Source organism: Akebia trifoliata, chromosome 1 (assembly GCF_017979445.1).
Source record: "Akebia trifoliata isolate Shusen 1 chromosome 1, ASM1797944v1, whole genome shotgun sequence".
NCBI classification, from domain to species: Eukaryota; Viridiplantae; Streptophyta; class Magnoliopsida; order Ranunculales; family Lardizabalaceae; genus Akebia; species Akebia trifoliata.
Window position 1 is genome coordinate 34557342 of NC_141375.1, and position 14826 is coordinate 34572167.

The 14826-nt window shown below is 34.1% G+C and overlaps 2 protein-coding genes across 2 annotated transcripts; both read left to right on the top strand.

Annotated features, from left to right (window-relative positions):
- The first annotated feature begins 2331 nt into the window (after nucleotides 1-2331).
- LOC147412051 (Sulfite exporter TauE/SafE family protein) lies at nucleotides 2332-7406 on the top strand. The gene is made up of 12 exons (XM_086455572.1): nucleotides 2332-3022; nucleotides 3239-3398; nucleotides 4595-4795; nucleotides 4873-4937; nucleotides 5024-5051; nucleotides 5151-5242; nucleotides 5314-5400; nucleotides 5502-5552; nucleotides 5702-5923; nucleotides 6684-6777; nucleotides 6910-7050; nucleotides 7176-7406. The coding sequence occupies exons 1-12, from the start codon at nucleotides 2792-2794 to the stop codon at nucleotides 7259-7261; spliced, it is 1458 nt and encodes a 485-aa protein (XP_086311698.1). The 5' UTR covers nucleotides 2332-2791; the 3' UTR covers nucleotides 7262-7406.
- A 1876-nt stretch (nucleotides 7407-9282) lies between these two features.
- PLSP1 (plastidic type i signal peptidase 1) lies at nucleotides 9283-12640 on the top strand. The gene is made up of 6 exons (XM_086455587.1): nucleotides 9283-9842; nucleotides 10225-10293; nucleotides 10374-10442; nucleotides 11606-11692; nucleotides 12131-12198; nucleotides 12318-12640. The coding sequence occupies exons 1-6, from the start codon at nucleotides 9315-9317 to the stop codon at nucleotides 12454-12456; spliced, it is 960 nt and encodes a 319-aa protein (XP_086311713.1). The 5' UTR covers nucleotides 9283-9314; the 3' UTR covers nucleotides 12457-12640.
- The last annotated feature ends 2186 nt before the right edge of the window (nucleotides 12641-14826 follow it).

The following is a 14826-nucleotide window of genomic DNA, read 5'->3' on the forward strand; positions in this document are numbered from 1 at the left end:
TTTATTTGAAATTAAAAAAAAAAAAATGTAAGTATTGAAGATATTTTATTTGTTAATAACATTTCATTGTAAAATTAATATCAGCTAAGTAATAAATATTTTAAAAACTTGTACACATAAATTTTAAGTTTTTATTTTTATGTATTATATTTTGTATATTTTTCAAGCATTATAAATATTAAGGTTATGAAGAACTTGATCCGGATAGGATCTGTTCCTTTCTGTCCATGGATAGATACTTTTGGTAGAGAGAATTACTTATCTAAAAATAGGACCACAATCCCACAATATTTTTTTATATTTTTGAGTAATATTGGGGTGACATTAGGATTTAATGCGATTCTCACATTTTTTGACGTGGTGGTTCGCATATAATTGTAAATATTTTTTTACTTGTATCTCGAGAAAATATAATTATGATTATGTACACACCTTCACATCAGAAATGTGAGAATCGCAATAAATCCCAATGTCACCTTAGGGTTTTTTCTTTTTATTTTATTTTATTATTATTATAGAAGCTTATTGCCAACACCTTCCATGGGAAAGAAGATAAGAATCGTAAGGCTTGGGAATTGGAGGGAAACTAGAACCCTAATTTCATTCCAAAATGAAACAATAAACCCTATTTATTGTTTCTATGATGAAGTGGGTGTATTAATGATAGAGTTTCTTGATGCAGACTGGAAAAGCATTGATGTTCATATTTTGAGGTTATTTTGGTCTGATCCCCTAACAACAGACGCCACGAATTTAGCAAAAGGGACAGATAGTTAGGTAACTATCAAACAACTTGGTGTGCGAAGTCATTACCCCAATTGGCCCACTAAAGACAGACTTGTCTGGACTCTGGCCAGCATTCTGACCAACCACGTGGGTTAGTTAAAAGCTTTGGAAACCGTAAACCATGGTTAAGTTCTAAATAAAACTCGCCGATTTGGTGCGACCAGAACAATGGCATCTGCAACTCGTGCCTACTTCAATTTGAAATTACCACTACACCCTTTACAATTGTACTTTCCATTTTAAATTTGAGGGATTTACTCGACAGACCTAACTGTGACATTTTTATTATAAAAACTCTCTTTAAATTTTAAATTTTGACAACTCCATGAGAACCTTAGATATTTATTACTCATCAAACCTTCTCAAATTGATATGATATAAAAGATAAAATTATAAGAAATGTATAAATAAAAAAATTCAAAAATAAGATAGTTGATTTTCATTGTTAAATTTTAATTTTAAATTTGAGAGTTCGGTATTCATATATTTCCAACACATTCGATCAATTTCAAAAAGAAATTTTATTTGAATTTTATTCTTTTGAATTTGAGTTTTTTCATGAAATCTAGACGATTTTGAGATTAGATTGTCAATTTGATAATCCATGTAAGTCCAACAACTCTTAATAAGATTGAAATCTTACTAAATTAGTCATGCTAACCTAATTTATAAAGTAAGATTTGTTGAGATAAAAAACTTGATAAAATGAGAGATTTTGTAATAAAATTGCAACAGTGACTCCTTTAAAATTAAGAAATGATGAAAATGTTATTTGAAATAATAATTTGAGCATATAAGAAATTGGCACAAATGAAATGCAATAAAAGGGTAATTAGAAATCCCAAAATGACATTGACCTTAAATGATAAAGTTAGAGAGTGACATAATTGGGACAAGACAAGGCATGGATGATGACAATCTTGAAAATCCAACTCTCAACACCTTAATCCGTGCCCTTTTGACTATTTCTTTGTCTTTCTAAACCGCCTACTTATCATCATTCCTTTTTCAATTAAATCATGGGCCATCTTAATTGATTATATCTCCTTTTACATTTAAAAAAAAATATAAATCAAGTGTGGTCTAGATATTAAAAATATCAATATAATGACTTAAATGCCCCCATCTTCAATTTCAATTTGAGGATTTTCTCTCATGTGATGATTTTTGGTAGAAAAGTTCAGAATTTTTTTTAACTGAGATCAAAGGTGGGAATTTAAGATAAAAAAGATGAGGGTATTTAAGTTATTTTATGACTAATCTTCTAAAGAAGAAAGAGGTCAAAGGAGGATGTTATCCGAAACCCGTAGAGGATATGTCAAATATAATGAAAAGGGTATCTCAAATATTCTCTGAAACTAAAGGAGTACGGAATCAATCACACAAATAAATTATTTTTTAATTTTCAATGCAATTGACTATGGGGCCGAGATTTTCTACTCCAAATTGATACGTACAAAAGGTAATATTAGTAATTATAGACAAAATACAGGGTTATTTCCGCAATCACATCATAATTAAATCCCCAATTTCTTATTATTGAGGATAGGCCTGTCCATTTAATTCGTGGAAAGATCATCGTCAACATTGCGGCTGATTTAGATGTTTTTTTTTTTCCATCGAAGAAGATCGACAAGAGTCTCCATTTTTTAGACTGTAATTTTCCTTCCGTACCAGTTCGGATTACCGATTCCGAAGTTTTCTGACACCGAAATCGCCGGAATCTATACATCCAAACGGGAAAACGGACAGAATCGGTTGAGATTTAGTGGAAGATCGATCGTTCTAGTTCCGAAAATTTCGGTTTGGTTCGTTTGATCTTGTGGTGTCAAGAAAAAATCGTCTGGAATTTCGAATTTCTACGATTCAAAAATTGATTTTGGTGTTTTTTAGTGGATCGAACTGTAGCTGAAATTGATTTTTTTTCCGTCTCTCTCTCTCTCTGAAGAATTAGAGATTTTGATTTGAAAGTACAAAATTCATAACTGTAGCCTAGAAAAAGTTGATGTTTTTAAATCTGATGGCTGAAATTGGAGCGAGATGGCGTGCTGTTGGATCGGTGACGAGAATCGCATTCATCTTTCTTGTAGCTTCTGTGTTGGTTTCCGCAGAGCGAAGTCTGAAACGAGAGGCATCAAGATACCCTGAATCTGAAGAAGTTGAATCGGATTACTTTCTGAAAGTTATAAATTTCTTATGGCAATCGGATCGAGTTGGTTACCAACATGTTTGGCCTGTAAGTTATAAATTTCGATTATTTCATGATTGGAGATCGTTTTACTTGAGTTTACCTTTTTTTTTTTGGGTTTTGAATTGTATTAAAGTGGAAAAAAAAGCTTGTATCAGTCTTTTGGTAGAAGTGGAAAAATAAAATAAAATTAAATAGATGGTTTTTTTAGGAAACTTGTTTTGATTACAATTAAATGGGGTGCTTCTGAATTTGGCTTTACAGGCAATGAAACTTGGCTGGGAAATTGTAGTTGGTACGATTATCGGCTTCTTTGGAGCAGCATTTGGGAGTGTAGGTGGTGTCGGTGGTGGGGGAATTTTCGTTCCCATGCTTACACTTATTATTGGGTTCGATGCAAAATCATCAACGGCAATCTCCAAATGTAAGCATAGTGACAAAAATATGCTTTTTTTTATTTATTTATTAATATTGTGATTTAATCGATAATTTTAGTGCTTGTCGATTAAATCACGATATTGAAAAAAGAAATCATTTGTCGATTAAATCATGACATTTAAAAAAAAATCATGAAGTTTTGATTAATCATGATTTAATCAATCGTTTTTTAATAAGTCACATATTATCTTTATTTTTAATATTTTTAAGTGTTATTTTATCATTTAATATATGAAGTATGTATTTTTTATACTTAAAAAAAAAAGTATTTTTATTTTTCAGTTTAGCCTTTGTTTTCCTGACTTTTTCTGTAGCTTTCTCTTGCCGAATTATTCCTGAACCCAAACTTTGTCACTATGAATGTAAGATATAATAAGGATTCTCTTTATGAATTCGTTATTAGTGTTATAAAACCATTCAGAAAACTTGTAATTACATGGAGTATAGCTGAGTAATTTTGATATTGTAGAGATGTGGAAAGCTTACAAACTAGATTCCATCTTGCTCAGAGAGTATCCTGTCCAGGTTATTTTAAATGTTTGCTCAAATTCCAATTAAAATCCTGTGATTCATTCTGTTTTGATGAGTCTTGATTACATGGTTGACATTTTAATTACTTGGGTTGAGTTGCCATGGTCCACAAGCAACTGAATTCCACATTTGCATGACTCAGCTCTTGAATCAATTGAATTGTCTTAACATTTTATGGAGTATTTGATTGAGTTTTTTAACCTTGGAATGATTGCAATCAAATGCAAAAGCCATTTTTTTTTTGTTTATCTTGGCTGTCCCCACCCTTTGGGTGAGACTAATCCAACGGTCACACGCACTGCCCCCTCGGAAAGTCCTACGTGCAGCCGGTTGAGTCGAGGGTCAACACGACCTTGGAGGGTGCCCCCAAGGAATTCACTGCTTCATGGGGTTTCAAACACTTGACCTACCCTTCCTGAGGAGCTTATCAAGGCTCGGCTTGCCACTATGCCAACCCCTTGGGGTTGCAAAAGCCATTATTTGACTAAGCCTATTTGCCTATATTTTGCTTTTCGAAGCCAATCTCTCTTATTTCCTTCACACCCATGTAAAGAGATGCTGATGGTCTTTTTGAAAATTTTCATGTTGTACTTTCTATTGAACCGCGCCATCACAAGTGTTTAAGGTTTTAGTTTCTATTTGTTTGGTTAGGTATGATCATGGGTGCAGCTGCTTCAACCGTATACTACAACCTTAAGCTAAGGCATCCAACTCTTGATATGCCCATTATTGATTATGACTTGGCACTGCTCTTCCAACCAATGCTCATGCTGGGTATCAGTATCGGAGTCGCTTTCAATGTGGTATTTGCGGACTGGATGGTCACTGTCCTTCTAATTATTCTTTTCATAGGTAATGTTTGCTTGAAATGTATTCTTACCATTTATTGAACCTCGATAGCATCCTTGATCAGTTATGGTGTTCTGCAGGCACATCAACCAAGGCATTCTTGAAGGGTGTTGAGACATGGAAAAAGGAAACCATATTAAAAAAAGTAATCCTATCTTCTTTTATTTTCTAATTCTTCTTAACCAATATCTCTCTTCGGTTCCTGAATCTTCTTTTTTCTTCTTATTTCAGGAGGCTGCTAAACGCCTAGAGTCAAAAGGTTAGTTGATATTAATATAGCACAAAGATTTTGTTTCTCCCTTAGTAGAATTTTGTTGTTTTCTTGAGATTGACACATATCATCCTTCATGATTAAAAGGTTCAGGTAATGAACAAGTAGAATACAAAGCCCTTCCCAGTGGCCCAGGCAATGACACTCAAATTGAGAAAAAGGAACCACATGACGAAGAGGTCAGTTTCTCTATAAGTTGTGGTTCCACCTCTAATGGATTCACCAATTCTAACTTATGTTACCATCTCAGGTCCCTATTCTTCAGAATGTCCAGTGGAAGGAACTTGGTCTTCTAGTCTTTGTTTGGGTCTCATTCCTTGCACTTCAGATAGCTAAGGTTTGCTGTCTCTACTCTGTTATACTTTGCAAGATATCAAGGTTTTATGCATTCATGAGCTAACAGTTGGAAAACTTGCCTGCACTTGTTGTTGGACACAGAACAAAACGGCAACCTGTTCGACTGCCTACTGGGTTCTAAACTTATTGCAGGTACCTTTCTATTACATTGAACCCATGGTCTGTCTCATGGTTGCTACAAAAAGAACTTTACAAATGAGCTATTGATCAATCTCAACATTCCCTTGAAATCTGGGTTTGAAGCATTAAGTCATAAAATGTTCCTTCCCCATGTGTTGCAGATCCCTGTTTCAGTGGGGGTGAATTTGTATGAGGCAATTAGCTTGTACAAAGGAAGGAGGGTGATTGCGTCAAAGGGAGAAGAAGGTACAAACTGGAAAGTGCATCAGCTTATTCTCTACAGCCTCTGTGGTGTAATTGCTGGCATAGTTGGTGGACTGCTTGGTCTAGGTGGAGGCTTTATTCTTGGTCCTCTCTTCTTGGAGCTTGGTATCCCTCCTCAGGTGCGTATGTGCTACCATATTTTAAACTGAATCTGGTGATGGTATCCAGTCCACATTTGATTGCTCACACTGATTGAAATTTTACTTTATCCTTAATTTTCTATGTTGTTAAATTTCAAATCATTTCCTTATATCACATCATAATTCACCATCTTGTTTGCTATTATTTTCTACATGGGTTCATTGACCTCAATGTTGAGAGAGAAATCAACATCCAATTGAGCTATGGGCCCAACTTCTGTTTACATTTTTCCAATATGGAGACTGTCTGATATCTCTGCTGCAATCAATCTGCCAATCACCATTTCCAAATTTCCTGTTTTGTTATATGGTCATCCACGCAGAAGAAAAAAAACCATAATTTTGAATGGACTTTCCTGTAAAATCCGATGAGAAGAAAATTATTAAGGGTATCTATGATTGTGCATGGAAAATATGTTTTTTAGGTCAATGATTGTGCGTTTTCCACCATGAATGGGAAAATGTTTTCCCATCCCATCCTCAGGAAAATGATTATCCCACCTCCAGTTATTACTCTCTCATGCTTACCCCTACTCACAAAAATAAAAACAAACTCTCTTTTTGACATTTTCCTATGTGCAATGAAGCTGCGAAATTCACTTTCCCAAGGAATTCATATTCCCTTAAAATGAATTCCATGCATACAGACCTTAAATTGCAATATCCTTCCTTCAGTCTGTTGAATTTGACTTGAATTGGCCTGTTTGTGCCATGCCTAACTTTGAGAACATTTATGCAGGTATCAAGTGCTACGGCCACCTTTGCGATGACATTCTCCTCATCCATGTCCGTCGTAGAATATTACCTACTAAAGCGTTTTCCAGTCCCTTATGGTAAATCAATCCAACTATTTATTATCTCGTTCTTTTGGAAAGCTACACACATGAATCACCCCACACCACCCTAGCCATAGAAGAAATAGGTGTATTTACATTTTCTTCAATATTAAACATTTTATTTGGCAGCTCTCTACTTTATTGCCGTGGCAACTATTGCTGCCTTTGTGGGCCAACATGTCGTAAGAAGGATCATCATCATATTGGGGAGGGCATCTCTCATCATTTTCATTCTGTCCTTCACGATATTTGTGAGCGCAGTCTCACTAGGTCAGCAACATTATTTATTTATTTATTTTTAATCATGATATCTTTTTGTTCCCTTCCTTTGCTAAACATGCTCTAACTATACAAAAAATTTGTGAGTAATGAAAATGGTTAATTTATTGAAACAGGTGGCGTTGGCATATCAAACATGATTGGGAAGATTGAACGAAAGGAGTACATGGGATTCGATAATCTCTGCAAATATGATGCTTAGTATGGAATTATTTTTCCATTCCAATTTATGTTGTTATTTATCTGTCAAAAAAATTGCCGTTATTCATGTTTCTCAAGCCTCAAGCTGGGTTCATGCTGGTTTACCAATTTTCCAATGCTAGAATAATAATTCTCATTCCTCGCAATTTTTCTCCATATCAAAGCGTCTGTGTTTTAATTATTGAACTTCAAATGCATGTACTGACCACACACCTATACATGCACAATTTGAGAGTTCATACTTGTGCTGTTTAAAAGTTCAAGAACACAACTAAACAGATCCTAACCTGCTGAGTCATGTAAATATATGCCAGTTCAAACACTGTAATGGATACTAAATAAGCTGGTTTAAGCCAGATTTTGGGTGAGTTCGAGTGGGGTCTAACTTTATATTTGGAATTTGCTGGTGCCCTACTTATCATGTTATGTCTTGATTGAGTCAAATTGAGGTGTCTGAATCATAGAACCGTGGGCTGAGTTGCAAAACTTGTGAAGTAACTCACATTTCGTGTTATATATAACATGAACCTAAAAAAAAACATCTTGATAACAAGAAGTCAATTTTTTTTCTGGGAAATATCATTTTTCCTATTACTTGATAAAAGTTAGAGAACAAATTTCTCAAATGGTTAAAAACTTATTTTAAAAATCTAAAGGGAGTTATTTTCTTTTCCTCCATTGGGAATGTTGAGACTTCAGCATCTCTCCTTGATGCATTAAATTACAATTAATCCTTTCTGATATATTTGCGATTGCAGATACCAACTTCTAGTCAAAAATAAAGAAATATAGATGCACCAATAACGAAAGGTTTAACAGAGTTATCACTTTATGTTGATTTCAATTAAAAGATTAATTGTTAATCTAACAAAGGAAAAGAGAAACATTTTCCTTACTTAATAAAGATTTTAAGCTTTACTAAGGGTTGTTTTACTTAAATGGATTATCACATTAGCAAACCAACATGACTATCGAAAAACTCAGATTCATAAAACAATATTTTTTGGGTTTGATTCAAGGTTTTCAAAATGGGGCTTACTACCAAACATTTACCTAACTCCCTCAACAGTGCAAAATAACTTTTTTTTGGATTTTTCTTTTCAAAGTTGGTAGAATTTTGTCCTCTACAACTCTGAAACATGGGATCATATTTTTAGATGCCACAAGATGAGCCCAAGGGCCCATGGTAAGGGTGAAATCCTTACTAAGGCTAGTGGGACTCTTAGGGAATTTAATGGTGGTGGATAATTCGGAACAAGGAATTTAAGGGATTTGGAGGTGATGTATGTTTCAACGTGTTAAATTGATAGAAAGATCTTCCACACTGACTTTGCCAATATGTGAAGTTGAAGAATATAGGCTTTTTGTTGAAAAAAATGAAGACTTCTTGGAAAAAAAAAAATGAAGAATTATCAAACAGGTCAATTTTTACTCTTAAAATTGAAGAGCGTGGTTCTTTGAGAAAAAAACAATAAAGATACGGGATTGAAACATTATGGTCCATTATCATGGCGTCGTTTTCAATAAAAAGTTGATTATTGAGAATCACTTCTAACCTCTGCGAGTAGCGGGAATCAGAAGCTAGAAGCATTTCCAAACACTCATTTAATTTTTATTTTAGAGAGCTGTTATTGGCACCCCAACTTTTTCTTATTACATCCCAATCAAAAAAAAATTTTAAAGAAGGAAATGAATGGTTGAGAATGGGGGTTTAGGGTTTGGATTTCACATGAGCCTAATCCAAATTATAAACGAACTACTGAAATGGTTTGAATGAGTTTTATAATGTTCTGTAATCTTGATTAATAATTTGAGCCAAATCTATGGGATGGTTGAATAGTGTGATTTCAACTTTAACCGGGGTGCCTCTCTTATTTTAGAGAGATTCTATTGCCACACCAACTTTTGCTACCGCTATCTCAAGATTGGGTTAATCATATGATGATTTACATACGAATTGGGGTGGTGTTAGTAAAAGTTGGATGTGGCAATAGAATCTCTCTTATTTTAACTGCTTCATCTTATCTGAATTTGGAGAGGAGGGAAAGGGAGAGATGACTTCACTACAGGTCTTCCCTCCCACCTCTTCTTCCTTGAAAAACCCTAATTTCAATTATACCCAAGTCGTCTCTCCCTTTAGAGACCCTAATTCAAACTTTATTAGCTCAAATTCCCCTCTTTTCAGTCGATCAAAACTCATTTCCTTCTGCAAAACACCTAGTTTTCTAGGGTTTAGGCCCTCGTACCCTAGATTTCGCTCTCAGAGACTCAAATGTAATGGAGTCAAAGATTCCACAGAGGAGTCTAAACCAGTTTTGAAGTTGAAGAATGATAATGGTGGTGGTGGTGATGGGGATGGAGATGGAGATGGTGAAGATAGTGGTGGCGATGGTGGTCGAGTTGGGGATAAGATTGGTATTTTTCCAGAATGGTTGAATTTGACCTCAGATGATGCAAAAACGGTTTTTGCTGCATTCGCTGTGTCCCTCGCTTTTCGATCGTTTGTGGCTGAGCCTCGATTCATTCCTTCCTTGTCTATGTACCCAACATTCGACGTAGGAGACCGAATTGTCGCCGAAAAAGTATCGTTCTTTTTTTTCCCTAATAAATCTTAAATTTGCATTTTTTTTTTGTTTTGTTTGAGTAAATATTTGATGGATAAGGAACTTGAGCTTTGATGATGCCTTAGAAAGATTAGCATATTTAGGGTTAGAAGTAAAATTAGGTTTATTTAAAAGTTCTCAGTTAACTGTTGAATTCTGGTATTAGTCATGGATTTTGAATTCTAGTTTGAATGTGATTACTAGTGAGCTTGAATGTATGAAAATTTACATTTAATTAATCAAGAACAGTTAAATGGGGATCCACTCTTTATTCTTTTGGGTCTATCGAGTTAACTATCGAAGTGAGCAAGATAGTTTTGAAGTTTATTTAATAACAAGTGTTTTATCTCAACATTTTTAGGTTTCTTACTATTTCCGAAACCCTTGCCCGAACGATATAGTGATTTTCAAAAGCCCACCAGTCTTGCAGGTAAATGTGATGCTTTAATATGGCTATGAACTTGTTAACCGCCATGGGTGTTGTAAAGCTTCACAGTTTGTAATTTGCAGGAAGTTGGATATACCGATGCAGATGTCTTTATTAAACGAATTGTTGCTAAGGAGGGTGATATTGTGGAGGTGAGTCTACTGAACTCTATTATCATGTATATGTTTTCTTTGTAATATTTTTAAGAGGTTGAAATCTTTTAATCAGTGTTCCTTTTTGTTATTAAATTTCCCAGTGAATATTGAATTTTTTTTTTTGAGAAAACTACAAGATGGGCGTAACAAATTTTTAATGGTATCATGAATTAGTATTTATGTGGTTGTAGTTTATTCTAGCTAGCCATAATCTGCATTGTCATTGATATCCATGCGTTATTCTAATTATTAGGTGCAGCAACAGGAATACAATTTCACCATTCCATTCTATCTAAAGTAATATCTTCCGGTAGTAAGGCATTTTTTACTACCTCAGTCCACGTCATTTTCTACCCCAGTTCACGTCATTTTTCTGTAGCTCTGTAGAACCCTCTACTTGCACCAAAGCACTCGCTCTTGCTTGTGTTTTCAAATCACTTTTTACTGGTTTTTTCATTGTTATCGTTATTAACCAAACTACGTCATTTGAAAATAAAAGAATCTCCTCTTGAAATGAGCAAATTGTCAATCAATAACTAGTAGCTAGGATTCAAATCCATGCTCTTCTTCACCATTCACGTCCTTGATAAATTCAGTACTCGTTCAAGTCTCCTTTCACGTTTATCCAAATAAACCTAGATGGATAAGTTCTCTGGCAAGAACCCTCGATTCCATGGTTATTGTTGTATCGTACATCACTCCCCAATTTCATAATGTGGTTTATACGGTTTATCCCACTATAGTGCGATTTTGTAGATCTTCATTGTTCTTGTAAATAAGCACCACAATATTCTATTTATCAACATTTTCTTATTTTCTAAAATCTTGTTAAACACTGTAGTACTGTAGTTAACCCAGATACTAAAATCTCCCATCTACTTCTATAAAATTTTTAATCCTACCAAGGTTTATAACTTTTGTTTCTTAAGGATCAGTGTTTCTTTCTAGTTATTAGCTTCTCATGTAATTTTCATTTTATATTCATATGCACGTTATTGCACTTCATTGTTTAAGCCTTTGGTGGATAGTTTGCATATAAAATGTTAATGTGTATTGTGTGACAAGGACAGTATTTTATAAATGATGCTTATCTGCCAATTTTACATTGGAAGTAGTCTGAAAGTCCCAATTTGACCTATAGTAAGTTTTTGCAATTACAGGTTCATAATGGAAAGCTGATGGTAAATGGGGTTGTGAGAAATGAAGAATTCATCCTCGAGCCACCTTCTTATGATATGACACCAATTGTATGATTTTTTTTCCTGCACGCTATCCATTCTTTACAAGTGCTAGCAAATCTGACATATAAACACGATATCACCTGGTTGAAGAGCATTTCTGCCGTACTTCATTTTTCAGCTTTTCATACTTTTTTTTTCATTTGTTTCTCTGAGTTATACCGTCAAACAATCATGCATATTAAAAAATACACACGAGGTTTGTGAACCGTGAAATTTGGCAGAAAAAAATTTATGAAAAGTACTAGCCTCAAACATGGAGTGTAGATGAGAGGATATTCCCTGGGGATTTCCAAATAAAATGGATATCTAGGAAACATGTACTACTAGTCCCTAGGAGCTGTGTTTTTACATCCATCTCAGCTGTATATTTGATGCACAGAATCAAATGTTGTTTGTAGTTAAAAATTTATTGATTTTTCAACTCTTTTTTTCATCTCACTGCAGCGTGTACCAGAAAAATTTGTCTTTGTTATGGGTGACAACCGCAACAACAGCTACGATTCACATATCTGGTAATACATCCTATTTAGCTAGAAGTTTATGTGCTTTGAGCTTTATCTTTGTGAATTTGTATGATCTTGAATGGACTCTGGCTTTGTATTTCTTGAATTCAAACTTGTTATTTTTCCAGGGGTCCTCTTCCTGCTAAGAACATAATCGGAAGATCAGTATTTCGATATTGGCCACCAAGAAGGATTGGTAGCACAGTTCTTGAGAGAGGTTGTGCTGTCGATAAGAAACAGGAGCAGGAGAGCAGTCCAGCATCTTAATGAAAACCCAGCTCTCAAATTTCATCCTAAAAGAACTGGCTATAGCAATACTTGGGTGGGTTGATGCCATGTTTTCCATTGTAATTTTGTGATCCCTCCTTATTTGTATTATTTTTAGAGCTTATGTATTCGTGGAAGAAAAGGAAATGAAAGGGAGGCCAAGGATCCTCTTCTTTTTTTCAAACCACTCTCTCTCTCTCTCTCTCTCTCTATAGATATATATATATTTTTTTGTTTGTTCTAAAATGCCTACAAAACTTTGCATGATTTGCCGCCTAGTAACAAACAAAACTCCCTTTTTTTTTTCCAAAAAGGTTTCGTTTAAATGCGTTTTGTACCTAGCAAAAAAAAACTGACTTTTTTCAAAAGAACTTGTTTTTACGTTTTAAACACATTTTAAAAAAGATAAAATTAGGGTTGCTATTGCCACACCAATTTTTACTAAAAGCACCAAGTGCAATTCTTTGGTGATTAACATAGGAATTGGTGTGGCATTATTAAAAGTTGGTGTGGCAATAGTAGCTCTCTAAAACGGGTCTTGTAAAAGTGTGGCATTACGGCACACATTAAAGTTGGAATTTGAGGATATTTCGGTAAAAAAAAATATTTTTTAGAGCATTTTCGGTATAAAATTCAATTTCCAAGGTGTATATATTGTACTTTAACGTAGGGCACATGTTAACAAAATCCCTCTAAAAATAATAAAAACCTCCTATTTTTAGACCTATGGTTAATTTGTTGTTTTATACGGGATTTTAGGATAATATCTTGATGTTATAGATGTCAATTATTTTTAATAATATGTTGTTTTGCTCAAAAGATACCTTAATGGTTAGACTTGTTTTCACCATACATTTCTGTGTTGAAACTTGCTATCATGCATTTACGCTCAATAGTGTTTTTCTTTTCTAAAAAATGTTAAAAATAAATGTCTCATATATATATATATATAGGGTCAGGTTCAAGGGCCATATGAGAAAACATATGTAAAAACTTTCGTTTTTAATAAAATTTTAAAATATGGGTTAGAAATTTTGGATTGAGCTGATTTTTTGTGAGGATGATCTCTATGATGGAAAGATCATCCAAAAAAAAAAAAAATCAGCCCAATTTGAAACTTCTAACCCCATTAAAAGTGATTTAGAATGTGGACCGTCGATTTTTTACTAATTTTTATCACTAATTTGTAAATCACTTTTGATGGATTTAGAAGTTTCTGATTGAGCTGATTTTTTGTGAGGATGATCTTTTCATCATAGTGACCATCCTTGCAAAAAATCAGCTCAATCCAAAACCTCTAACTCTTATTTTGAAAAACGAAAGTTTTTTCATATGTTTTCTCATATGGCGCTTGAACCGCCCCCATATATATATATATGGAAATGTTCAACATCCTAAGCTTTAGCCTACACTTTAACAAACATGTTTTGTCCTACATGGGTTAGAAGTTTTGGAATGAGGCTGATTTTTGGTGAGGATGATCTCTATGATTAGAAGATCATCCTCACCAAAAATCAGCTCATTTCAAAAAATTTATCCCTATGTTTACAAGTTGAAAAATCGTGGACCGTCCATTTTCTGTAAATCATTTTTTATGGGGATCCTCACCAAAAATCAGTCTATTCCAAAACTTCTAATTCATGTAGGACAAAACACATTTATTAAAGTGAGGGTAAAGCTTAGGGTGGTGAACGGACCATATATATATATATATATATATATATATATATATGGGAAATGTTCAGCACCCTAAGTTTTACCACACACTTTAACAAACGTTTTTTGTCCTACATGGGTTAGAAGTTTTGGAATGAGCTGATTTTTGGTGAGGATGATCTCTATGATTAGAAGATCATCCTCCCCAAAAATCAGCCAATTTCGAAATGTTTAGCCCCATGTTTACACGTTGAAAAATCGTGGACCGTCCATTTTTTGTAAATTAATTTTGATGGGGTTAGAAGTTTTGGAATGAGCTGATTTTTGGTGAGGATGATCTCCTCACCATAGAGATCATCATCACCAAAAATCAGCTCATTCCGAAACTTCTAACCCATGTAAGACAAAACGCATTTGTTAAAGTGTGTAGTAAAACTTAGGGTGCCGAACGGGACCCTATATATATATGGTTACTGTTTCTGCAGCCATTGTTTGTTTTTTAGATTGGGCTGATTTTGAGTAGGGATGATTTCTATGGTTGACTTTTATCATTAATTTGTAAATCACTTTTGATGGGATTAAAAGTTTAGGATTGAACTGATTTTTTGGAGGATGATATCATCACCATAAATATCATCCTCACACAAAATAAGCGTACTCTGAAACTTTTAAATCATATGGGACAAATTTTGCCTCTCAATGTTAACAACCTCA

Coding starts and splice junctions, on each gene's coding strand:
- LOC147412051 (XM_086455572.1), top strand. CDS start 2,792: ATGTTTTTAAATCTGATGGCTGAAATTGGAGCGAGATGGCGTGCTGTT. Junction 4,796..4,872: donor TCTAATTATTCTTTTCATAG/GTAATGTTTGCT, acceptor GGTGTTCTGCAG/GCACATCAACCAAGGCATTC. Junction 6,778..6,909: donor GCGTTTTCCAGTCCCTTATG/GTAAATCAATCC, acceptor TTTATTTGGCAG/CTCTCTACTTTATTGCCGTG.
- PLSP1 (XM_086455587.1), top strand. CDS start 9,315: ATGACTTCACTACAGGTCTTCCCTCCCACCTCTTCTTCCTTGAAAAAC. Junction 9,843..10,224: donor ACCGAATTGTCGCCGAAAAA/GTATCGTTCTTT, acceptor CAACATTTTTAG/GTTTCTTACTATTTCCGAAA. Junction 10,443..11,605: donor AGGAGGGTGATATTGTGGAG/GTGAGTCTACTG, acceptor TTGCAATTACAG/GTTCATAATGGAAAGCTGAT.